The following is a 26,796-nucleotide window of genomic DNA, read 5'->3' on the forward strand; positions in this document are numbered from 1 at the left end:
TTGCATCGGTCACCTCCTACAGTCCTGTACGGGGAACACACCGCTGCATCGCGACAAAGAAACTTGAGGCTAGGGCCACTTTCTGCCTGGCAACAAGAGCTAACGATCACCCCCTCTTTTTCTTTTTACGCACCCACTTTCTTTCTGGGTATGGCTGGCTTCTGGTTTGTGCTGACACACGGGCTGAATGGGAGCAGTTTCTGCTCCTGCCTCCTTAAAATTGCAGGCATGCCCTCTGTAAACTTCGGAGAAGGTATTCGTATTCTGAAAAGGTACATTATGCCATTGTGCTATTAAGAAAAAGCCATTTCTGTTTGTTGGGTAATCTTTCAGATCTATGTGAAATATTGGTACTGTGCACTAGTAGCAAACACCTGCCTTAACATCTTTTTCTTTCTTGAATTTCCATTAGCAAAATAGAACTGATATCCTTTTGTTGTGCATTTTCCCCCCCATAATCTCTTGGCTATTTGTAATCCCATTTCCCATAATGCCATTACTATTGAATCTCAGGCCATTTGTAGGACGCTCTGCTCTCTGATGTGCAACTCCTGCATTATGAGTCCTATTAAGCTTCAAAATGTCTCCTGTACTCTATAAAACAGCAGCTGTAAAAGTCTAGAGAACTCGGTTTTAGCTATGCTGTACTCATAACCTTGCTAAAGGTTGAAACACTAACACAAACAACTCTTCACATATACACCAGACACACAAAAACACACACTAGCTTAAAACTGGTAAAGTGTAGCAGCTCTGTTGTTTTGTCAGGACACTTAAAAACGAACAGTTGTGAACAGATGAGCAGCGTTGGCACGACGAGGGAACCCTAAAGCCCAACAGTGACTTGTTAGCAGTTGGAGGTGGAAGGGACTTGTTCCACGGGAGATAAGAGCAGATCGTAGCCGGAAGGCGAGCGAAAGCAGATGCTGAGTGGTAGATCAGATGAAAGGAAAGGCCCAATGTGTTGATGTGACTGGATAACAGTCAATGAGGGACAGCTCGAGTGACACGTCTGGCTTCTGATGTCCGTCGGTGGATGGAAGACAGGAATCTTCAGAGGGTGTTCGCGGTGCGACTGAGGGAAAATAAAAATATGGCTTTTACAGTGTAGTTCACTTCGGGAACTATTTTTTTGTGTCATCGAGTGGACAGGAGGCCGGTTAAGATCGAGCTGGCGGCCAAGTGATCAACAGTGGCCGGCTCACCACAGAAAATCACCGATCGCAATGAAAGGCGGAAGCCCAAGACAGCTTCATCTTTAGCACCATAAAGTAGCGTTTCCTCAGCACAGCTTCTTTAACAAGCTCTTCCATGTGCTTTGCTTTATTAACAATTACACAGATGATTTGGAATTATTTGGAAGCTTTGTTAAAAAGGCACTCAATGTACAGTTTGATTGTTGCTTACGAAAAAAAAGGAAAACGAGAAATCACCGCGAATGATGACATACCGCAGTTCACTTTGCAACGTGCACACTGCCAGGAGCACAGGATTTGAATGAGTCACATGAACTGCGAGTGCTCAATTGCAATTGTCACCAAACAAAAAGCTCCCTCTCTCTCCGCAAGAAAGGGGTCTTTTGAGGGACACTGGAGTGGATCCTATTGCCCCGGAGGGAGACAAATTGGGCCCGTCAAGCCTCATTGCGAGAGTGACTGAAATTGGTTTGTGGTTCTGCTTCTGCACCATCCAATAAAGAGAAGAAACCTCAGAGAGAGAGTGAGAGAGAGATAGCGTGAGAGACGGGGGTGGCGGTGTTGGTGGAAGAGGGAGAGGATGACAGCGAGGGGAAAATGAGAGCAAAGGAGGGTGGCTTGACCATGGCACATTAATGTTGCAAGCGAAGCCGCGGTTCTTTTTAGTGCTGCGGCACCACAGCCGGGGCCGAGCGGGGGAGGCCACGGGTGAGCAGAACACAGACGCACACAGCGTTCCTGACACACAGGCTTTCTGTAATACGGGCAGAAATGACCCACAGGCAATTTCTCTGGGGACAATCCACAGAGATGAAGTCACTGAAAAAAACCTCATGCGGCTCAGGGATGGAAAGACCGGATCAGACGAGACGGGGTTGTTTGTGCAACAAATTGGGACAACTAGGGGTGTAACTGACACTCAGTGGCGAGGTTGAGGAAGAAGCTGCCATCGACATCCTGTTATGGCTGGTGGGAAGCCTAGTTACTTCCCACAGGTGTGCTGACCTTCTACAAATGATCAGGAGGGATGTTCAAGACAAGCAGTCCTCTTCTTGCTTTAAACTCCTTACCTCCATGCTTTGTTAGCGTCACAGTGATGGCAGGCGGTAGTGACAGCGGGCTTACTACACAAATAATACAAAAGCAAAGTGAATGGTTACTACATGTCCACAAAGTTAAATGTGGCTCAGAGGAATATTTCTCCATCATTGTTCTTCTGCATGTCCAATCCAGGGCCGCGGTGGGGAGGGGCTATTCCCCGCTGTCACAGGATGAGAGGCGGGGACGTTGCAAGACTAAAGGTGTTATTTTTGTATAAAACAAATGAGATACAACAAGTGGTGCTGCAAGGTTTTCTGCTCCACGTACTGTTCAAGGCTAAGCCAAACTGCTGGGTGCTGACTAATCCAGCAAGATTATAAACTTCTAAAGAAAAAAAATTGCGATAATTTTCCCAAAATGTCAAACTACTCAATTAGGCTGCTGTAAAGACAAGGAGAGTGCCATTAAGTGCCGTAAAGTTTATGCAATCATTACCAAAAGACTTCAGTTTTGTTCCTTTTGGGGAGCAATTTATGCACAATATGCAGCAAAGGTGACTCTGGTGTTTTGAGCACATAAATATATTAAAAAGCGATCCACCTATGACATACTGATTAAACATGAGGTCAAACAGCAGCAGGGGGTGGGGGGTGGGGGGCTTCCTGCTGAAGCTTAGTACACTGAGAAATGGCTGAGATAGTTATGGTTGAATTAAACAGATAAACAGAATGAAATTAGCTGGAAGCGATGCGACCACTTAGCAGACACAGCAACATTCCCCAGTCTGATTCCTAAAGTTTTCCCTGCAGGATTTGAGAGAGAGAGAGACAGAGGTGGGATGCACACACAGTGTGTGAAAGCATTACAGAAGAAGAAGAGATGAGACACACACAAGAGAAATTAAAAGACGGAAAGAGGACTTTTGATAAAACTGCCACGCGATTCAACACTGTCTGGTGTGTGTGTTTGAGACGGCGTATGAGCGTTATCGATATGCGTGCGCGACAGCTTGGACAACTGTGAAAAGTGTTCTTAAACCCGGTTAAGAAGGATAGCAAGGACTGGTCCGGCCATTAAGGTAAAAAACAAAACCAAAAAAAAAATAAAAAGAAAAAATAATGAAAAAAAAAAAAAAAGCAGAAAAAAACCCGACAACAACAGCAACAACAACATCAACATCAACATTAACATCATCATCAACAACAACATCAACAACAACAAAATCAAACTGAAAAATGAAAAGGAAAACAAAACAAAAGGAAACAATAAAAGAAAAACTAAACTCTGGTTCAGAGTGTCTCTTCATCTTTGGTATAAAAATGGCCATCCATGGGCTGCATTTGATCCACAACTAGGAAAGACTACAGAAATTGTCAACAATTTCTTTCTATTGCTTTTGCACTGATTGGTTTAAACCATAAGCTCCTACTGAATCTAACGTTGTTGTTTTTTTTGTTTTACTGCCAGAATTTTCTCTGTAGTTTTTTGTTTTCCTCCTGCTCATTTTATTTATTTTTTTCCTCCTTTTTTGTGAGTTTTTTTTTTTTTGCAGTGTGACAAGCAAAGCGGGCTAAAAACATCTTTAAAGCTCATAAAAAAGGTAAAATGTGGCAGATAAAAAGCACTAATGTCATCGACAGCAACGTTGCCATGTAAAATAATAATGACGATAAAAAACAAGTTCAGCATTTGCAGCAGACTGCATCCTGCAGGACTGCAGCATGTTTTCTTATGTTTACTTTTTCTTTTTTTTCCTCACTGTGAAAAATCTCTTCAAAGCTTCGCCCCCACCCACCCGACCACCCGCCCACCCAGAGTCTCCCACCCCCACGACAGACATTTGTTTACTTCTGACACTTAGTTACCTCTGACATAATAATTATCAAAGTTTTCTTCTAATGAAGAAAAGAAAAAAAAGCTCTTCTCTATTAAATCTGTACAGCTTATGTGATAGATTCTTTTTTTTCCTCTTTAGAACAATTCATCTACTGTCTTGTACCCTCCAAGTGGTCCAAGAGACTGTTTTTGTTAGCTTTTTTTTTTTTTTTTTCTTTTCCTCCCAACATGACGTCAGACTTAATCTCTGTAAAAAGTTTCTGGCGCCCTTCAAATTAAGGCCATGAAGATTCAAGAAAGAAAGGAGAAAAAAAAACACCTTGTTTTTCGAATATATCTAGAAAACTAAGATTTAACACTAGAACATAAAAAGACAGAAAAGAAACTGTAGCTTAATATCTGAGGAAGACAATCTCTGTGTGTATCTCAAACTTGACTCCCCTTTTCTAATTACAAAATAAACTTCATCACCTACCTGCGCATTCAACCTTTTTTTTTTTTTTTTCGAATTTTCAATTTTATTCTTTTTTTGTAGTTTTTCTTTGTTTTGTTTCAATTCGTTGAGAATTTTCTTTGAGAAACTTTTCAAGCTTCAGCCCAGCCCCTTCAGGCAGGTTCCCAGACTAAACAAATTCACTTCTTTGCACTGTGCCCAGCAATTTCCCCCCATCCCCTTCCTCTGCAATCTTTGCCTCCTTCTTGATATTTTTTTCCTTGTAGGCCAGGTAGGAAATGAAAAAAGTGTCTCTTTTTTTTTTGGTGCCTGGGCAATCTGGAAGCAATCTCTTTTCTTCTCTCTTTCTCCTCACATTCACAGTGCAGCCACCTTCTGTCTCAAGGCAACGCTGTCACAGGAACATTCGCTCAGGCCGTTGCTATCTGATGAAAGAGGAGAAAACAGAAATACAGAGAGAAAGAGAGAGCGTGAGTGCGTCTGCAATCAAAGCACAATTTTACAAACGCAGCGAAGCAATAGAGCCGATGGCTGACAGCTCAGTCAGAATGCTGGAACAAAATGATACGCGTTAAAGAGTTATGATCGGGTCAGAAAGCAAAAAAGTGACAACGGCAGCCAGGAATAATCTGAATCATTATGTAATGCTACTACATTTCATAGTACTTTGCTTTTTTGATTTCTTTTTAAGGTCTCTATTAAGCCTCTGCTTCACAAAAACCTTCGTCAAACAGAAAAACCTCACAAACTTCACTGCTTTTGTTATCACAAACACCCGAGGGAGACTATCTACTAAAAACAAATTGTAGAAAAAAACAAAACAAAACAAAACTGAGAAATTGTAGCGGATTATAAAACCCAAAATGATCGTTTACTTCCAGCCTATCTAGAAAAGACAACAAAAACTAAAAAACAAAACAAACAAACAAAAAAAAACCTGGAGCAATCAGTTGCTTAATATTGTTTTAAGTCAATAAAGTTAATATTTAAATGGTGTGAGGAATAAAACATTTTAGTTTTTATGTTATGTGTTCTGTTTGATTATGATATACACTTATTAAGTCAAGACAAATAGTGTCAGTTAATAAAACCCAAGTACCGTAGTATCCATTACTCCATTAGGCAGTCTGAATTGACATAAGGCAGTCGGTGTTATTTAACTAACATTATTATTCATTGCTTTATCTTTGGACAAAAAACTTTAGACACTTTATATTTTAAAATTAGCAGGGCATCACTCTGCACATTACCAGCTGATAGTCACTAACACAGCTTTGTGCTACAGCATTAAGTTAAATATAATCGTAATAGCAGAAATGTAAACAAATATAAATCCGCTGAATAAGACAGATCATTATTTTAGCTAATCTTCATCATTTTCCTCTCCTTCCCAAACATGTCTGGATGCTACAATATTAAAGGCCAAGCATATCCTCCACAGACGTACACGAGATAAATAAGTAGACGATATAAATGGTGATTACCTAATCTGCATGATGGTTAATTAAAATAATCAGTTTCATTAACTCAAAATGGGTGAAAATGTCATTTAAAGTATTTAATCAGCTTTAATTACTTTGAGCATTTGGGTTTATGTGCTGGATCAATACACACTCACTGGCCACTTTGTTAGGTACACCTGTTCATCTGCTTGTTAATGGAAATATCAGCCAATCGCATGGCAGCAGTTCATTGCATTTAGGCACCGAATTGCCTAAAGGGCTTACGAGAAAGATCCAAAGTAGAGAAAATATCCAGTGAGCAGCAGTTCTCTGGGTGAAAGCGCCTTGTTGATGCCAGAGGTCAGAGTTGAACAACCAGACTGCTTGGAGCTGATAGGAAGGCAACAGCAACTCAAATAAATGATTGTTACAACCAAGGTATGCAAGAGGAGCGTCTGTTACACCTGTTAACTAACAACAGGAAACTGAGGCGACTGTTTGCACAGGCTGGCCAAAATCAGACAAGAGAAGATTGGAAAAATGTTTCCTGGTACAACAACAAGAAATAAGGGATCCATCATGTCTGTATCAGTGGCTCAGGCTGCTGGTGGTGTAATGGTGTGGGGGATCCTTATTGTTTGGAACTAATGAAGTGGCTGGTATATATATATATATATATATACATACATATACATAGTCATATATATTGCCATTTCAAAAGCTTGAATTTTAAAAATAAGATTATATATTAAGAAAAAAATTAATGAAGAGAGATTTTGATGCATACAAAAGGTTAGCAGAAACTGTCTCCTGCTGGACGTACTTGGACTGGTATGAGTAAGCAGGAACATGGTCAGTAGCACTGTCCACCTGGATCTGTTGCTGCTGGCCAGCCACGTCCTGTGATGAAGGAGCCACTGTCTGGGGTGAAGCGTCTGTCACCACTCCCTGGACACACACACAGACACAGGTGGAAACATGTAAGCTTGGAAGAAGACAAGTATGTGGCTGTATCTAGTAAACTTCTCCTTCTGTCTACTCTGTGTTTACATTTGTGGTGTCGCATGCCTGTCTGTCTTGGAAAAGGGACAATTCTTCTGTTGCTTTTCTGCTGCTTATGAGGTTTGTCTTATTTGTTTTCTGTAAAAGGATTTTTTGGTGCAGTTTCATCACAGAAATCAAGAGTCTAAGGATAGAGAATATCTTTCCCGCAGACGTAATACAGACAATTTGATTTGACTTGACATAAAAGTATACCAAAGAGCACTTTTTTGTTTATTCACTTCTCAAACTGACAGACCCTATGGCAGCTCCATCCACTCTAAACACATAACTTCATTTAAAGCAAAGAGTTCTTCCATCCGAAGAAGCCAATATACGTTGAGAAGAATTACACACGCTGTAGAAGTGCGGCCGACGTTTGCTTCGTGCACTACAACAAAAAAAATAAAAGGAGCATTTTTATTCTAAGAGCAATACCGAGGAGGCTAAACAATAAAAAAGATGCACAGTCTGTGCGTGAGATCATGCCATTAATGAAACATACTTTATATTTTTTGCCGAATTTTAAGTCTAAGGTAGAAACTTTTTTAAGGATGGCTACGTACAATGAATTCATCACAACAGCCTCTTAGCCTTTTTACGTGTCGAGCAATACAGATAGCCACCATCACTGAGTCATCTCAATCACCTTTAACAAGCTCTCAAGGATACTGCGTCCTGTCCATACATCAGCCCTCCAGACACTGGCTGATACAGTGATATACACCCCGCTGCTGACGCTGGCACTGAGAGGACAATTGTGAGGATGAAATAGGCAAGAGGTGCCGTGGGCTACGCTACAACTACATCTCTTTCCTCCGCCTCGCTCCTTCATGACGAAGACTGCAACTTTCTGACGGGGTGGGATGTGGGAGGGGGGGCGAGGAAGCGACTAATGGCTCTGTCAGTGAAAACTGTCATTGTCCGTTGCCGGTGGGCTAGCCAGAGCTCCGTGGCTGACGGATGTGTGCATGTTCCAGCTACCTACCAGCTTAAACCGGCTGTAGGGGAAGAGGTGGGGAGAGAGAGAGAGACAGCACCGCCGGCACTGTGTCTCACTTCAGCTCCTGTCATCTGATACACGACTGATAGTCCATCTGAGTACGACCGCACTGTCAGCCGCCAGACAGCTGGCCCGCTCTCCTTGCTGGCCTGCCTGCCTGCCTGCCTACCCACCCGCTCTCCACGTTCATCATTTCTCAGCCTGGACTGCCCGAACCTGCCAGGAGCTCAGACAGCCGCCGAGGAAGTGAGAAAGTCTACACTGCACTTCAAATGTCTTTCCCAAATACTATAAAACTTCTGACTCATCTTGCTTTGCTTGCAGTTTTTGATCCTTGTTATGTGCTGCTGGTACGAAGCCATTTGTTTAGAGAGAATAAAAGCAATTTGCGCCATGCTTCAAATGTAATTTGTCAATTTAATGACTGTTTAAGTCTACTGATGTGGCGAGCAGGCTTAGAAATGGCGAAGGGAGTGCTTGTGGGTGGAAGTGAGTAGGCTGTTAGTACTAATGATGTCCTCCTATGCGTAAACGTCGACAGATTTTTAATACTTGACGAGTAGCGTGCGCATGCATGTGGGGCTTACTTCGACAGGGACAGCGGTTGGAGGCACAGGAGTGTACTGGGGAATGTAGGTCCCTTGCATAGGCGCCGCGGCGGCTGCAGCAGTCATGTACTGAAACAGAAACAAAAGACACACACGCATCAAAATCCTGTCATGTGGTAATTCTTACAACACACATCGGAACCACAAATTCCATTATAATATTAATCAATACATGCTTTTCACATAAAAAAGCCCTATGTCTATCATAATTCCCTGGAAGACTCATTCAGTGTAATTACTCCCATAACTATTAGGGTGGCAGATTGCTGTGCCCTCAGCATCCTTTGGGGGGCGCTAAAAGAATATGTGTATATATTGAGCAGAGCAGAGCAGATCAGAAGACTACATAAGGAGAAGGAGAAAGAGGAGAAAGAAGAGATGCCCTGCTGTCCCACCAAGACTTCAGAGGCAAGCAAATGCACTGGGCCACAGCTGAGAAGATAAAAAAACGACAGGGATGAGGAGAGAGAGGGAGAGGAAAGAAAAAGCAGGTGGTCTGCTGCCTGTGGCCTATATTCTTTTAGTCATGCATGCCCTGGCTTTTAACAGGGTGCTAGCTTGCTCCAAGATGGCCATTTTACAGGCGTGACACAGGTTTCGTTACATGACAGCCAGGGGGGGCTTTCACATGCAATATGAATGAAGACACGGCACTTTGTGCAAAGCCTTTTCTGTAACTTGCTGTGAATGCTTTGTGTGGCGGTGGTAATGTTGAACACACACACACACACACATCAGTGTGAGCCTGATTTACTAGTGTGCGTGCTTGTTTTTAATTAGCACATGCCTGTGCATAAAAGATGACTTATCACTATTTGTCCGTCCAACTGTGAATGTGCAAGTTCTCCTGTGTACAGCTGTGTGTGGGATACATACGTGTGTGTGTGTGTGTGTGTGTTTGAGAAAGACAGACAAAGACAAAGAGGCTTGGAACGATAATGCTGCAGTACAGCGCCAACGGATGTGATCCCAGATAAAAGCCACCAGGCTGCCTCTCCCCCTGGCCTCATCTTCCTGCTGCTTTTCCGGACGAAGCGAAAAGGGAAGTACAATCCCTTTCTTTCTATTTTATTTTTCCCTTTGCCTCTTAGTCCCACCTGCAAGTGCTAAAAAGCGTGGCGGCAGAATGCAGTACGAGTCGGTAATGGAGGGGCTGCGCCGGGCTGCGAAGCCTTTCTTGGCCGTGGGCCCGGCGGTGCTGGTGAAGTGTCATTACCGGCAGCGTTGCTAATGGATCGGGTACGGCTCCACCGCTCACCGCTAATGAGAGCAGCTAAAGGCCATGGACATGGGTGATTAACTCCCCCACCGTTGCTACGCGCGGCCAGGAGGATGCCCTGGGATGGATGTTAGTGTGGCGTTCGTAGGCGAGCGTGGCTGTGTGGGTCCGGGCAGGGGAATTTAAGGTTATCACACCTTCAGAGCTGTCACACTCAGGATGGGGTGAGGTGGCATATCCAGACTTCCTGACACATTACCACATTACCTCTCCGTGTCGTCCCTTCTTTCCTCTCACCTTCCTGTCACTCTCTCTCTTTCTTACTCGCTCTCTTTCAACCTGCTAGCGTCTAAAAAGGCCTATCAGATTGTTGAAGTGACCTTCTCCCTGGTGGATCAAAACCATGCATACCAATTTTCCTCGGGACTTTAGGTCTTCGCCTCTCCACCCTATTAACTTATTCAGCCAACTCACCTGTGAGGGCTGCATGAAAGCAAATGAAGGAAAGTAGGAGATAATTAGCAATATCAAAATCTCCCTGTCATAGGGAGAATGTCCATTTGAAAGGTTATATTTCTCTGCAGGACTGCAAAAGGAATTTAAATTAGATTTAACAAGAAAATTTAATAAGATAAGATTTTTTTTCTTTTACCATAACCATTAGTTAACCTATTTAATGTGGCAGGTTGAGCAAGGCATATTTCTCCAGTCGCTGCTGCGGCAAGTCAGGGGGATGTCAAGCGCGGCTACAGATAATCGAGTTGCTATAGTGATAAAGATGATTTTTGTCCAATTTCAACACTTTTAATACTTTGCTGTCCATAGTCAGGGGACAGGTTTGGGTAATATAAAGCATCCCTAATTGGCCATAAATGGTGTTTCACTCTCCAAGTCACACATATACATCAATACACATGCACACACACACACAGCAGCGCCAGAAGCAGATGGCGTGTGCGTATGTTTGATGAACAGGAGGCCTGAATAGCTCCTTAACGAGAATGGTGTGAGTAGACTCCTTAAGTCTCTTCTCTACCATCACTCTCCATGACATACACCTATAACTACGGTATAAATTCAGACCGCAATGCAGCAACACCAGGATGAAAATCCATAGCATAGACACAGCCGCGCTGGTTCAGCGGTGGTTTGGGCCTCTGCACCACAATGATGTGTAAAGACACTTTAAGTTTGGTGGGTACGAGGATTTCTCAGCTTTGGTGGAATGTGGCACAGCACATTAGCATTTCCAAATGTTCACATAAATCTTCTGCCTCTTGGCCTGCCACTCAAGCTCCGCATCTATCCATCCTCTGTGCGTTGACGCTCTCTTTTTCAGTTGTATCGTCTGCAAGGTGAGGGATAATAGCGGGTCAAGGCTAGAACATCCAGCTACTCAGTGTATGTTATTAATGGCCATGCGGCGTGGGGGAAGGGCTCTGATGATTACGGATCTAAAAATCGCAGTGAAGTTCTATTGGAAATGCACATCAATAGTTGTGAATTACAGTGCTGTCCCACTTCACTGTGACAAGGTCTTCATATCCTCATCCCAAGGGTTTGTTAAGACTGCCTGCAGAGATTAATGCCAGTAAAATCAGTCACTTTTATGGTAGAAAGCTTTGATACTTTTATTTACGACTCACTCTCCCTCACCAGGATATTGTTTAAACTTTTTGACCACTAGTGCTATCAGTGTTTCCCACAGAATTACACTGCTTTGTAAGGAGACGGGGGCATATACTCGTACATATATGCGCGCGAGTATGAAAGAAGAAGCTGTTGCCGTGGGTTCGGGTTGGAGTGGCCCTTCAGCTCACAGCAGGTATGAAGACTACCGTCGCCAGCTGCAGTTCAAAATGTGGAGCTGGAGTCTGTCCGACTGCAGATTCTTGCAGCTGATTGACATTGAGGACCACTCAACCTGCTTGCTTCCTATGAGCCAGACTTTCTTGTTATTTAAAGTGGTTTTGAGAAACAGGCTTTCTGAAGGTCTTTCAAAGTTATTCTTTGAACATTGGCTGCTTTTTCTCTCATTTTCAGTCCAGTCCTTTTTTCTTCAGAGAAGCATTTTCTTTATTTCTTAAGCCACTTGGCACTAACCTTTTAATCATTCAAGCATAAAAAGGCAGCTAACTCAACTTGTGAACCAGTGTTGTGTCTGCACATAGACAACTTTGCAAGAGAACCAGTTTGCTCCAATTTATTTAGTTGGATTTTTGAAAAATGTCCAATTAACATAGGTTGACAGCATAAAGTTGTATTTTTGCACCAAAAAGGTGATTCACAAAGAGCTATTGACGCAACATTTGGCATATCTCGGCATTCTGTGTAGTGTTTCCTTAAAAACGTGAGGAAACTAGACAGGGAGGACAAAATAAATGGTAGGCCTACAAACTATCTATAGCAGATGAACAGTATCTGAAGGCCAGGACACAGAGAGATGCATCTGGCCTTTCACTTGTCTGGAAAACAGGGAGAAAAGGCCAAGCTATGAACTGAACTGGACTGAAAATCAGTACAGGCAAGTACAGGAAATATTTGGTTCAAATCGCTACCAATATGGTGGAGGTCAGGAGAGAAGTGCAACAGGTGAATCTTGTCAAAATTGATGGAATTATAAACACAGGAAAGTGCCATTAGATATTGACCCACCATGCAGTGCCATTTGGAAAGAGTCTGATTGGCAGTGGCTTCATTTTTCATCATGACAATGATCAAGAAGGCTGGAAAACTATTCCTGAAGACTATTTAAAGGAATTAAAAGAAGGCTTGTCTAAGAGAGTTCAGACTGTGTTGAAGAATAAAGGTGATCATACCAAATACTGACTTCTTAAAATTGCACAAGCCCTGGTTTTGCCTCATATGACGTATTACTTTATATATTTCCATGTTTCACCAAATCGCAGCACCTATTTCCTGTTTTCGTAGCAAAATATAAAAGAAATGAGGGGAGGTCACTGATTCCCGATCCAGCCTTTAGATTCAGGATCAGACCAACATCACAGCTCCAAATATTTCAAAAGAATGTAAACCTGGACTAAGACAAAATAAAGATAGTTCAAGAGTGTTGCATTAAAAATAATCATCCCAGTCTTGCAAAGACCAAAGAGCTCGGTGGTAGGGGGAATCAGCAGGGTGTCAACATGTGTTACAGTCCGAAGTCGAAGAGGAAGAAGAAAGTGCATGCTCGTCAACTTTACCCATGCAGGGAAAGCTTACGAGCATGCACACGCACAGATGTATGTAGAAAAAGCAAAAACACGAGGGAAGCTGTCCAGATAATAAAGGAAAACACTTCATACAAATCTGTCTTCCTGTGACACAGATGCTGTCAATCACCGCTGTCACCATGACAACAGAGTTCTTCATGCCATGACAGAAAGAGGATGGAGAACACTGAGGGAAGGTCACCTCCTGTCATGTCAAACAATATGTCGTTCGCACAAACGCAGATGCTGACAGCCATGCAATCACACACACAGACACAAATATCAAAAGGACGAACAGAGCGCACGCACATGTGCACATGCACGTGCACAGCGACTAACAGGGACACGAGGCATGACAGATAGACTCCTGTTAAGTGGTGAGACCTCGAAGACGGTAAATAAATCAGCAACAGAGCAATATGCACCAAACAAGGTAAAATAAATCAGCGTGAAGCATGGATGGCATGTTTATGTGTGCCATCCATAAACAGTGCGCCTGAGGTTCTTTAGCATTCTGTAATCAAGTCGTTCAAGTCAGACAGACACCAAGCTGAACTGGATGAGTTCAAAACAGAACATTTTCTGGTGAAGCAGCTAAATTCCAAAGCAGTGACCATTAGGAGGCAACGATCCATCCTCATTCGTTATGAGGTGAGGTTTTTCCTTGCCGCTCCTTTTTAAAGCCTCACCCTGCAAGCTGATCTGCGCTGCAAAATAACACGACATTCTCGGAAAGCTACGGTCACCACACCAGTGTGACAGCTTGGGCGGACTGAGAACATTTGGTTCTTTTCTTGGAGAGAAAAAGGAAGCCACAGCCATACACAAACAGCCGCAGCGAGGCCTGGAACAGCCAAGAGTATTCTGAGGTGTGGCTCTACTTCAGCAGCCAGAAGCATGATAAGTTGTTGACTCTGGAAACGGTGCTTACTGCAGGTGCTCTTCTGCGGTGAAGGCTAAGTCACGTGACCAGTAGGGGCATTCAAAATAACCTCACCGCTTCTGTGTGTACACTTGAGGAATGTGCTCAAAGAGTATGTGGTGTCAAGTCCAGTTAAATACATGAATAGTTACAGATCCTTGTTCCTAACCCCTTCTTTTTAACAGGCTTTCCCAATCATGAAAGGGATTTTGCATCTGGTGTAGGAAACGCGTCTCAATTCCCCAAGATGATCAAGTGTGGCATGGCGTGCGTGTTAGTTCAGCCGTAGAGAGGTTAGGCTACACAGCACATTGCCTCAGGAAAGCTAAGTACGCATAAAGGGGAGAGGTAGAAAGGGTAAACCCGAAATGAAAAAAGCAGACAGAGAGCTTTAACCCACTTTCTCCTATAATACAACCCATCAAACATCAGAAGCCATCATCATAGATTAGCCTGTCTCTAATCCTGGCTGTTAGCACAGCTGGGGCAGATTAGGGAGGGGGCATTCCTGACAGAGCCAACATGGCGTCACAGTCGCTGACAGCTCACCTGGAAACACATGGATAACTGTACAATGCAGCACTGTTTCAATCATACACACCCAAACACACACACAGAGATCAAACGTAGTTCTGGAGCAAAGCTGTCTGCCTGCCCGCCTGCCTGCGGGCAGCAGGGTTAGGGCAGGAAGTCAGGCTTCAGAACCGTGTGACACCTCTAAGTCGACTTGATCCTGAAACAGGCGGGGAGTTCACGGTTTAGGGGCCAGCAACTGTAAGTGAGTGTGTGGAAAACTGATGGAGCGATAGATTTTCTGTGCGATTTAGAGAGCGAGGAGAGACAGAAAAGTGTGAGAAAGAAACAGAAATTAGGGGGTGAAAGTGAAAAAGGTGGAGAAGCGAGAGGCCTGTCACACTGTTAAGCTTCACAGGAAGTCTGTTTAATGTGGAAGATCAGGAAGGAAATACGCTCTCTCAATATGTGGCTGTGAACGCATGCTGTGTAAAACAAATGATATGGCAGCTCCGTGGCTGAGCACATGTGGCGACAGCCTAAGAAGGTTTGGCTTCTTTGAAAGGAAATGTAAAACCCATCTCTTACTCAGTGTTTCTAAACTAAACGAACAATGTTCTCTGAGATGAAAAGCCTCCAACTCGGTCATACCGACCTATAACACCCCTCACAACAACTTGAACATTTCTTTTTCATCTCTGAAGACGCAGATTTTTTTTTTTTAGATATTTTCCAACTGTATACTGGAATAGAGGAAACAAATAACAGAAAACAACCGACCACGTATATTTAAAGTGCACCCTTCTATGAATCGATTTGATTTCATTTTGGAGCAGACTACATGTCATCTACCCTGCAGACACCCCGGGATACTCCACTAGAAACCGGAATGTATTGCTGGGGAAGGAAAGACACCTGGATTACACTGCTTACCCACCGTGACCGGACTTCGGATAAGCAGAGGAAAATTTGCTTGTGCTTGCTGTTACTGTCGAGTGTAGGCATTTCTTAGAGTTAAGTGACTTCCAGTAAACATGTAAAATATGCACTGAGGACGACACTCTGGCAAGCTATGAATGGAGCTTTCTAACACTGTAAAAAGATGAAAACAAGTTTTAACCCAAACCATGATCTCTTGTTTATTCTGTCTGAAAAGACCTGAAAATCAAACCAGACTCAGAGACTTGGAAATCCTTTTGCCAGAGCTACAGATCACAGCTCGAAATTATTAAAATGAATGTTGAAATGTTATTATGTATTGTTGTTATGGTGCCTGGTAGCACAGCTTATGTAATACAGAGTACAAATTGTAAATCAGGCCATTAGAATTTAGATGGTTGCTGGTTGTACTTTAAGGACTTGTGTGCACTGTTTTTTATGTTTTACATACATCTCTGTGTAAGTCGCCATAGTGTAGTCACAAGGGTTTTGTTATTGAAGAATAGCTGCTGCATAGCTGTACCTAGTGCAAAGCTAAACTAAATTCAACTGAACTTCATCATCCAGGAACTTTTTCAAAAATTTAATGCAAAACTAACTGAAACACTCAAAGCAACAGGTTGTTGCTAGTACAGCTAGCAACAACCTGTGGAGTGGAGCACTTTAAAATGTCCTTGTAGCCAGCTTTGAGATTCTGTCACGATGATCACGGTAACTATGTGTGCTTGTGTGGGGTTATCGGTGTGTGGTTCGCTGTGACACAGCGAATCCTACTCACACTTCCTGTAGTGCCCAGGGACAGATGGTTCATCTGCTGAGTGAGAGGGCCCATCATATTGGCAGGCTGCATGGACATAGTGTGGTCCATGGCTGGCGTGATCACTGCACCCTGAGGGAAGCAGGTAAAAACAAACAAACAAAAAAAACAAAAAAGGACAAGGTGAGAAGAATTAAAGAACAGAAGAAATGATGGAGCATTTTGGTTTAGTGAATTTCTCTCTCTGATTAACTATGCGGGCTTACATAAGCCTTAAGCGAACTTCCACAAGTAGTTGCTAGTCCTCATACTGTCTAAATATAAATTATATAGTCCTTTAGACTAGGCGAAACAAAGTGAGATGAAGTACAACATAAGAGAATGTCAGCATGAGGACAGAAAGAAGAAAACTTGGGTTAGCGATTGAATCATCAAAAGCATGAAATGAATAGAAACAGAGGACGACAGGAGGGTTTTTGGGCACAAAAAGATGGACGGTGTCAATAATCAGCAACAGAACACAGGGACCAATACACACCACTGTCTTTAGTCTATCAAAGCCATCACTATCTGCTGCCGATGTATCAGCAGTATGATTTTTTTTTTGGGTTGCCGAGTGAAAATGCTTTCTCTCCGTCCCTCGCTCTCACTTGCTCGCTCTTGAGCCTGTCCTCCCAGTATAATGCACAGCATGTTTTTCCCTAACGGCCGGATGAGAACACTAGAAGCTTCTTTTTCACGGTGCAGTGAAACATGAGGGAAAGCGATGAAACCATTGTTGCTCTTTCATCCCTTGTCATGATAGCTCCATTTCCTCAGCACTGAAGCCTTCGAAGGAATGCATTCAAAACCAGCCCTTTTTCTTCTGCTCGGCTCTCTTCTCTTGTTGTGCGCTCGTAACACTGTAACGGTGCCTATGTGTGTTTGTGGGTAAGCCTGCAACACACTGTGTGTAACGAGTGTGAAGGAGGACAGTACTGTCTAACTTCAAAGTGTGTGTGTGAGCGTGCAATTTAAGTAGTGTATGCTTGGGAGTGTGTGTGTGCATGTGTGTACCCCACTGGTGACTCTGTGTGGGCCTTTTGGAGAACAAACTGTGCAGACACAGCCTGTCAGAATTGCTCTGCTTGTCTACTCCCTGCATTCCCAACACAGGCAGCTAAACCGCTCTTCCTTCCTCCCTCTCCTCTTCCATCTCTGCTACCTCTAGCTCAATATAGAAGCTTCACATGAAACTTTGTGGAGGTACACAAGCAAGAAAGAAACTGGATAACGAGTGGACACAAAAAGTAGGATTAGTTGTCACCTCTTCATGTCCTGGACTAGTGTTGTTGAAAACTGTAAGGCTAAATGAATAGCCGTGAGGTCAATTAGAGACATAAAGGAGAACGCCTTATAGGAAAGAACCACGAAACACATGAATGTATCAAGTTCTGAAACCTTGAAAATGTTTTTTTTGGATACAAATATTAAGGCAGGTGACTCAACAATGACAGTAATTACCAGTCACTAAATAAATGTAATGTTTGATAACAAATAAAGGCGAGGAGGAGTGAAGAAGGTAATCAAATACAATCTTGTGAAAAAGAAGGTTTTCACAGGACTCACTGCATGGTGAGTCCTGGGGTGTACTTAGTTGCTTTCAACTAAGTACACCCCAGGATTTAATAGCTTGTTTAACCGCCTTTAGGAGCAATAAGTCGAAGTAATTGTTTTCTGTCTGACTTTATCAGTCACTCACATTGTTGGGGAGGAATTTTAGCCGCTTTTCTTTGCATCATTGCTTCAGTTCATTGAGGTTTTCAGGCTTTTGTTTATACACAGTTCACTTAAGGGCTCGCCGCAGCATTTTGATCAAGTTGAGGTCTGGGCCATTGTGACACCTTGATTTTTTTTATTTTTCAGACATTCTGTTGCAGTTTTGCTGCTTTGTTTGGGGTCATTGTCCTATTTCATGACCCAGTTAGAGCAAAGCTGTCCAACAGGTGGCCTCACATTTGTCCACAGTATTCTAGAGTCACGTGGTCGACTCAGTGACAATAAGGTGGCGCAGGTCCTCTGGCTGATAAACAAGCCCGAATCATCAACCCTCTACCACTGTGCTTGTCTTTTGGAATGAGGCGTTTGTGCTGGCAGGCTGTTTGGTTTTTGCTCAACATGATGCTGCAGATTAAGGCCCAAATGTCTCCACATTGGTGTAATCTGTCCAAAGACCACTGATCCAGAAGTTGTGTGGGTTTTTTTTTTTCAAATGCAACTTTGCAAACCTAAGCTGTGCTGCCATGTTTGTTTTAGAGAGAAAAGGCTTTCTCCTGGAAACCCTTCCAAATAGGCCAAACTTGTTTAGTGTTTTTCCTAATTGTACTCTCATAAACTTTAAGATTTAACATGCTAATGGAGGCTTGTAGCTCTGAGAAGTAGCTCTTGGCATTCTGCAGTTTCTCTGAGCATTGCGCGTCGAATTCGCTGAGATGTCCACTTCTGGGGATATTGCAACATTATGTTAACACACGCCTGAATGTTCCCGATCAGCAAACAACAAACTGCTTTTATAGAGGTGTTTAGACTCGCTGATGATCAATTAATCAAGTGCATTCGATCACCAACCTCCGGCTGCTACTTTCCCACTTACTGGAAGCAGTAAGGATGTGCTTTCCTTTTCACATGACAGTAAGGTTGATATATCCCGCCCGAACTTAAACTAAGATTAAATTCCCTCGTGGATATGCAGACGGGAGTCTTTGCGCACCACGGGCAAGTAGTTGTACCTATTACACCCACATTCTAAGCTGCTGGGAGTGCACTTCAAGGACACATACATAGTTGGTGCCCTAGTAATAAAGTATTTCTTTTTGGACAAGTAATGTGTTGACACCAAATTTGAGGACATGTAGACATCTACACTGAGCTTGGCATACTCGCTCTGTTGATGAAACATCAGTCAGACCCAACAGACACTTTGGAAGCTTGTGGAAACATAGCACTGCCATTAGAAGAAGAAAAAGAATACACCTTAAAGTTCAAACTTAATACTAATCTCAGTGGAAAAAATGGTTTCTGATAGATTTTGTTTTTTATTGTGAACTTGATTGTGAAGTTTGTTGATGAAGGTATGTTTAAATAAAAAAGACGAGAATATCAGCTCTATATATTTTTGACCACACTTAAAACTGCTAATCAACAAACGATATTTACAAAAGTACAAGTATCTCGTAGTGTAACACTTATATATTATCAGATTCTTACTGATGTATCAACATGTATGCAGGCAGTATTTTCTGACAAATGTAACCACTTTACATGCTGCTGAGTACTTTACTGTATAATCATACTTAGTGTCCTAAAAATTGACCCTATATTTTGTATATAAGCTGAACTGACAAATTATAGCAGCAATATTAATGCAGTCAAAAGCACACAGACTTATAAAGTAGCACCAAATGAAAATACCCAGTACTATTCTGCCACTGGCTGTGACAGATGAATAAATAAAGGGAAAGGGGAAATGAGGAAAGAGAGACAGAAAGACACTGTGAGGACAGGAGAGAGATGATTAAGCAAAGATGGAGGTCACGGGGAAAACGGGAGTGAAGAAAGATAGATGAGGGAAGTGAAGCCAGAGACTTGGAGAGAAAAAGTGGAATTTTGGAAAGAGAGAGAGAGAAGTCAAAGACCGAGAATGAAAAAGAAGACAGATGAGTAAGGCGGAAGAAAAAAAAAAAGAGAGAGGAGAAGCGAGAAGGAAGCAGCAGGGGCTGTGGGCTACCTGTTACCGATTCAGCCTCTGACAATGCCTTTATAATGGGAAAGGGAGAGCAACGGAAAGGCTTAATTCACAGATGTGTCAGGGAGAGTTAAGCCGATTTGTGATTTCGATTTTCTGTGTTTGTGAGACTGAGTGTCTGTGAGAGAGAGGGTTTAAAGTGTGTGCGTGTGTGTCTGTGTGCAAAAGCGTCTGTCTGGTTGTGCGTCTGTCCATTGATGGGCTAGAGAGGAAAGAAAATGAGAAAGAGATTGACACAAAGAGACAATATATGTTTTTGATTTGTCCTCTGTGTGTAAGAGAGAATAAGATAATGCCTGCTGCAGACGTATCTGTTACAAATGTACGAGACGATGTTTACAGAGCTCCGCAATGTATGCACATGTATTCCTGTTTGTGCATGCGTCTGTGTGCGTGCGTGTGGAAAAGCCAGTCCTGCTTAAGGTGGTATTGATTCTGCTTTAGACCGGAGATGAGATGATATCCACTCATTGCCTGTAAAATACATTGATATACGCTCAACGGCTTGACACAATGTACAGTAAATAAGAAATCTTATAAAAATTCTTACGACCAGCAGTGTTTTCTTTTAATGACGATCGCATTACAAGCACTTGCTTATGAAACACTGGTTGGTATCAGCTGATATTCATTACCTTGACTTTACATCTGCTGATCAGCAACGCCAATTGTAAAAAAGGTGAGGCAACTACATAAATGTCACACAAATAGTGACTGTTTTTACTGCCTGGTCCATTACAGCTGAAGGATCTCCACCACATGCAGCAGGCTATTAAGATAATTTACATTCAGGTCCAGACCTCCATATACTCAAGATGCAGTCAGCTAAGCAGTATGCTCAGGCTGCTGGTATCAGACTGAAAGCAGTATCTCCTTTTTACTAAGCATGTCCTTCTGGGGGACGCCCAGAATTTCATCCAGTTCTGTAAACACTAAAAGTGTGCTTTCTGGGACTGGGATTTCTGTCTTAGGCAGGCACAGAAGGACAACTGCCTTCAAAATGAACATAGTGTAATATTTTAGAGCGAAAAAAGAAAATAAAATGAGAAAACTGTTATGGACTTCCTGTAAAGATAAGCATTACAGTGTCTGATTCTGCTGACATGAAAACTGATCAGTATCAGCCGAAAAAACCTGATCACAGCACCCCCACAGCTAGCTATTTTTGCTAATCTCTCACTGCTGCAGGTTATAATTTCCCACATTATTGCATATCTACCCTGCTGCTTCAAGCCGGTGTTGATACATGTAACTACCTTGGGGCAATACCTTCACTCGGAAAACAGCTTGAGGCCACAAAGAGAGGTTTACATTCTTTTCCTCACCTTCCCTATGTTTCACTATGTGCAAGAAGATCACTGTGTAGTGTTTTACTGCCAGCCTGGTAAGAAGAGACCATGCTTATATGCTTTGTGTTGGGGGAAGATGTTGATTAAAGTCGGGGAATGAGAAGACAGAAGACTGGCACATTAAAAGCCTCAAGAACGCCAATGGGCCGAGGCTGTATTTCTGAGTCTTTGGCTAAAACAAAGCTTCATTTGTCTCGGGCCCATGAAAGACGACCTGCATTTGACTCAGTGCATTCCTCGCTGTATTTGACAGTTGCTTTCTCCATGTGAGGCACTGTGGTTTGGACACTGATGCTCGTTTGTACTAGTTAGCGTGTTTTGTGTCAGTGGAAATGAGACATGCACACTCCATGCTTCAGGGTCTTAATTCTGCAAAGTATGTACTGTGACTATCCAGCTTCATGACTCCAAAGAGCTTCATCTTAGTCCCCTAACAAGGCTATATGGGGATGAGCTTTTTGTCCCCATGAGGAAGACAAGTCCCCATAATGTCAAAGTGTAAACAAGCAGCATGACAAACCAGCAACATGACAAATACCCTCCCTAATGCAATCATGCTCACACACACAGCACATCTGCAGATGGCTGAGTGGTAACGGCACCCAACTGCACCAGGCTCACCCGCTTGAAGGCTAAACTATTGGTAATGACTGTCTCTCTACAAAAACTACAGAAAAAAACAACACAAAACAAAAACTTGTGAAGTAATATGAATGTGTCTTCTAAAGGTGTCCGTATGCTCCTATTTACCCTGTTCTGTGGTTGTGCTGTATGTCACCTACTTCAACTGTGACCATGTTTTCCAGATGTCCTCGGGCACCTTTGTATTCGGGTAAGCACAGAAAAGGGAGCCAGCATTTCGGGTGCTTCAAACTAATCTTCAGTGGGAATCCCTCCTTAGGGCTAACAGACTACCAGGGTTTCTCAACTATTAACAACAGAGTCTGTCTACAGGACCAAATGTGCCATAGACTGATCCAGGACAGTGAACTGCTTACTTTACCCAAGTGGGGCAGCAAATAGTAGCGCAGACCAAAAGATAGCAATGAACGAGCCTCCCAAGCTGACAGTGATGTGTGTAGCGGCTTAACTCGGTCTTTGTGATCAAAGGGATACTTGAAATCTGATTTTGTAATGGTTTTTGGAAATCTTAATTGCAAACACAGGAAAGCCCTGCAGGGAAGACAGAGAACTGGTACTAAGAAACTGAAGCAGCCGAGGGGTTGCAAAAAATGTATGTTAACAGATTAACATGTGGAGCATGATACAGATGAAAGATTCCTCACCTCTGGTTATGTGGCAATGAGAATTATCTACTTTGTATAAATTTGTCCTATGCAATGAAAAGGCAATAAGAGCGATGGTGAATCTGCTTTTCCCCGCCTATTTACGCATCAGCTTGTCTATCATCTAGAATACTACATATTCAATTTCCAATAGGTGGCAGATGAGGTGCACAGGTTAAACTTGCAGGTCAAAATCTGGGAGCATGTATAACCAAATTGCCGTGGCTGAGATGGATTATGGTAATGCTGCTGCTTTGTAATCTTATATATATATGTGTGCGTGTCAGTGAAGGAAAGCAAAACTAATAATTTCCCCCAGTAATATGATGGCTTGTGACTATAAAATGATTCTAGTAATAAAGTTATTATGAAAAATAAAGCACCAACTTCTCCATATTGAATAGGACATGCTATTTGGATGGATTTGTAGCGTGCGTTTATGTGTTGTGTTTCTTAATGTGTGTATGAGGCGATAAGGGTGCTAGATGAAGCATGTAACAGTATTTGTCATGTCTTCATGGGAGGTCCATTCCTCTCCACGGTCGGACTGTGCTCGTTTATCAGCCGTTCTCTGACTGCCTTTTGTAGACAAATAGATCATTTCACACACAAGGATCTCTCTAGAATGTTTACTCTATTTATAAAAACCAAAAAAGGGGGGAAAAAAGATTAGAAATCCAATTAAAAACACAGCCAGCTAATAAAGCCTGCCCACCAAAGCATATCAGCTTTGTCTCCAAACATATTTTTTTGCTACTATCGCAAAATTTGTTGAAGTAATATCCAAAAAGCTTACAGTGAAAATGCAGCCACTCAATCTCCTTGTCAGTCACCCGGTGTCTCTGCAACAGTATTGTTCTTACATATATATGAAACCTTAACCCTGACAAGACAATTTTTTTTTTCCTGGCACGGACACAGTAGGTGCAGTTGTAGTCTGAAAGGGCAGAAGAGAAGAGAAACAGGACAGAGTGAGACAAAAATGAGGGAGAAATGAGAGCTAGGTGTACAGGAAGGAGTGCAGAGGGAGCGGGGATGGAAAAAAATAAAAGAGGAACTCAAGGACGAGTGTAGCCCCGTCTCAAATTCTGCCTCGCCAGTCAAATCCATGAGACCAACATAATGTTCCCTCTCTGAATCCGAGGAGCATTTTTAATGTCAAGCGGGGAGATGGGTATCACACAGCGCACTGATTCAACCCTATTCGATGAGGGCTGATAGTTACGGTTCATGTTCTCACAGATCCAGTGAACGTCTATTCAAAGCAGGGAGAACTGGCCGGAGTGCAACGGCAGAGGAATTCAATAATTCACCTCCAGTATGTAAGGGCTGGTGCACTCAGGCAAATGCACACTTGAAGCACATACAGTTCAGAATGAGAAAAAGGGGGGGGGGGAAGGAAAAAAAAAAGGGGGGGGGGGGGGGGTAACTCATGGGGAAAGACAGCAATGCTGCGCATGGCTGGCACAGCACTTAGTCCGGCACTCTTTGGCAGTGCGAACTGAATTTAAGAGCACGTGCATGTGATTGATGATCTGTATGTAAGTAAGATTTACCACTGGAAGGAATGTGTTTTGTGCGTGTAGGCATTCGCACGTGTTAGCTGCACGTATGCATTTGTCTTTTTGGGGCCTCTAGTTCTTTAATTGTTCGTACTTTTTCAAGGTCTGCTGATTTCTGTAGCATTGACCAGGCAAGTGGTCGTGTTTTGACATGACCTGTGAGAACATCTCACAGACGATGAGAAAGGAAAGAAGGAAGACAAATGATAAACTAAAGGAAAAGGAAAGAAGAACAACCCATGTAAGAACAGACTGCAGACTCGTTTAGACGTCCACTTAAGGGAAAAAAAAGAAAAAGAAAAGAAACGCTGTCACTTTCTATCAGGTTTCCCGCAGAGAACATCTTGCGCATTAATTGAAGATAAACAAATTTTGAAAACTGTTCTCCGCTCAGTCACCCTTTCTAACTGCTAACAAAGCGCCGGCTCCTCTGTGGGATGAAGTCCAGTTTCGTATGGATAGATTTGTCAAACTTAATCTACTCAGATACAAACAAACACCTTTTGCCTTAGAAGTACATGCTGCAGTGCTCTCTGTTTACTGTGCAATAAGGCAAGTAGCGGTCAAGTTGCTTTCAGTGTCAGCAGTTTGATTTACTTCCATTCAACACAACATCTATTATTTCCAACAAATTGCTGCTTAACGCAGTTAATGGACTTCAGGTTTACAAAGGCAGCGGAGGGCTGAAATGAAGAAAAACATCAAATTAGGTTAACAAATCAATGCGTATCATTAGTATCGGCAGTAGCTAACTAACAAGGGGTTTTAACAATATACGGCTCCACCAGCACTTTGCACAATTTTGCGAAGAAGAGAAATTTGTCCTGCTGAGAGATACTCAACTCAGCAACATCAAAGCCAGCATATCATTTCAGAGTAAGTTTACCATAGCAGGCATGCTGTTTTTTAAAGGCTCAAGTAGAAAGTACAGACAACTTCATATAAGCATAAAAAATTCATATGAGCACTTTAAAAATCAAAAAACAACAACAGCCTGTCAGGCACTCCTGAAGAAAACGTCTTGTTATATTTTGTAGGACCAATGTAAAACACAGAGAGATCTGGCATTTGCAGAATAGTTCAGGTCACAGACTGTAAATTAAAGATGGATGCAGCCCATTTCATCACCCACCGTAAAACTCTGACATAAAGATTTTCACTGACCATCAGGTACTGGGTGAGACTTGGTGAGATCTGACAAAGAAACTGAGGGACGATGCAAGATCATAGTGTAGTAGTCCTTCAGCCAAGCTTATTATGATGCAGATTACAATGTACAAAAAGAAAATTATGCTTTTTAACTAAGACTTCAAAAAGACTTCTTCACTCTTTTTGCACAATTTATAACAGCTAAAAAAATCAATATTATTTAAAACTAAAATTAATAATGAATTACAATACTCATTTGCAGCAACCAACAGTCCCGTCGTGGCATAATTAATACCACAATTTATCCAAAGTTCCTTTGTAACCTTTCCTTAATGCTCTTCTTCAACATTATTTAGATTTTAGGTGCCATTTGTTGTACTCCATTTAATAGTAGACTCAAAAACACATTTTACCCTAATCTGTATCTGTAATGTAATTATCTAAATAATAATCTCTAGACCTATTCTTAAATACTTATTTTGTTAAATCAAACTTAACAAGTCTGATTAATTAACAAGTTTATTTAACATGCATATAGACTATTCTATTCTATTCTATTCTGTATGACTGTCCAGCTCTTCCCCTTCCACGCTCTGCTGCCTCCATATTGCCCAGATATCAGGAGCGCCATTGCACAACGCTCCATTGGTTTAACACACAACATGAGGAAGGAGTCGCCAAACTGCAGCACAATCAATTGGTTTTTAATGCCCCGAGAAGCCCCCCAAGCATTTGAACTAGGATGCTTAGCTAATTTGATGTGATTCACTGAACTGATGGCAGAATGTGTGTGTATGCATGTGTGTATAAAGGGCAGTCTGCTGTGTTTGTAGCTGGTAGTTGATACGAGCACGGGTCATAAAGGGAGACAGACTGGTATCTATGATTCACTGTCAGCAGTGACAGCTGGGGTTAGCACCTACCAGCCATTTGGTGACAGAAAGAGCCAATGGAACACAAAGGGGACGGGACCATGGGGACTTATATCGCCACATGGCTACTGCTGGCATGGAGGCATGATGAGATGTAGACAGTACAATGTGGCTGCTGGTTAGTGGCTAGTGCCAAAGGCTTCAAGAGGCCCCATGACATAAGGCTGAAAGATGGATGACCATCAGGCATCGCATGGGCTGGTAAAGAATAACCCGTATGGACCACACGTATGGCAATTCATAACACATACAGTACATACAAACATGTATCGGCAAACACGCACAGTTACCCAAGCATAGATGATGAGGCAGTATATACTCTCTCCATGTGATGACAGACAAACCACAACACCACATGGCCGAGAGCCTGAGAAGACGCCAGAAAATGAAGAAAACAGTATGCACATTCAAGCAAACGTGTATTCTTGTACTGTGGATGCACACGCACAAGCAGATATGCAAATGTATTTGTGTAGAAAGAATGCATGTACACACTAAAGCACAAACGGGCTGCACTGCACATGCTGAGCAGTTATACTATTAGAGGACTC

General features: G+C 42.5%; 1 protein-coding gene across 8 annotated transcripts in view; it reads right to left on the bottom strand.

Moving 5' to 3' along the window:
- Positions 1-4,205: 4,205 nt before the first annotated feature.
- LOC120726439 (RNA-binding motif, single-stranded-interacting protein 3-like) overlaps positions 4,206-26,796 on the bottom strand; it is a 289,992-nt gene continuing 267,401 nt past the window's right edge. For 6 of the 8 annotated variants that reach the window (XM_040020026.1, XM_040020031.1, XM_040020025.1 and 3 more), the window contains 4 exons: positions 16,205-16,315; positions 8,601-8,690; positions 6,757-6,917; positions 4,206-4,952 (listed from right to left, as the gene is read on the bottom strand). In XM_040020026.1, the coding sequence (XP_039875960.1) occupies positions 4,949-4,952; positions 6,757-6,917; positions 8,601-8,690; positions 16,205-16,315 (366 nt within the window). In that variant the 3' untranslated portion in view covers positions 4,206-4,948. The remainder of the gene's footprint in view (positions 4,953-6,756; positions 6,918-8,600; positions 8,691-16,204; positions 16,316-26,796) is intronic. The other 2 variants (XM_040020027.1, XM_040020028.1) reach the window with 2 other exon arrangements.

The sequence above is a fragment of the Simochromis diagramma genome, unplaced genomic scaffold, assembly GCF_900408965.1.
Source record: "Simochromis diagramma unplaced genomic scaffold, fSimDia1.1 OVJJ01000753.1, whole genome shotgun sequence".
In the NCBI taxonomy this organism is placed as follows: domain Eukaryota; kingdom Metazoa; phylum Chordata; class Actinopteri; order Cichliformes; family Cichlidae; genus Simochromis; species Simochromis diagramma.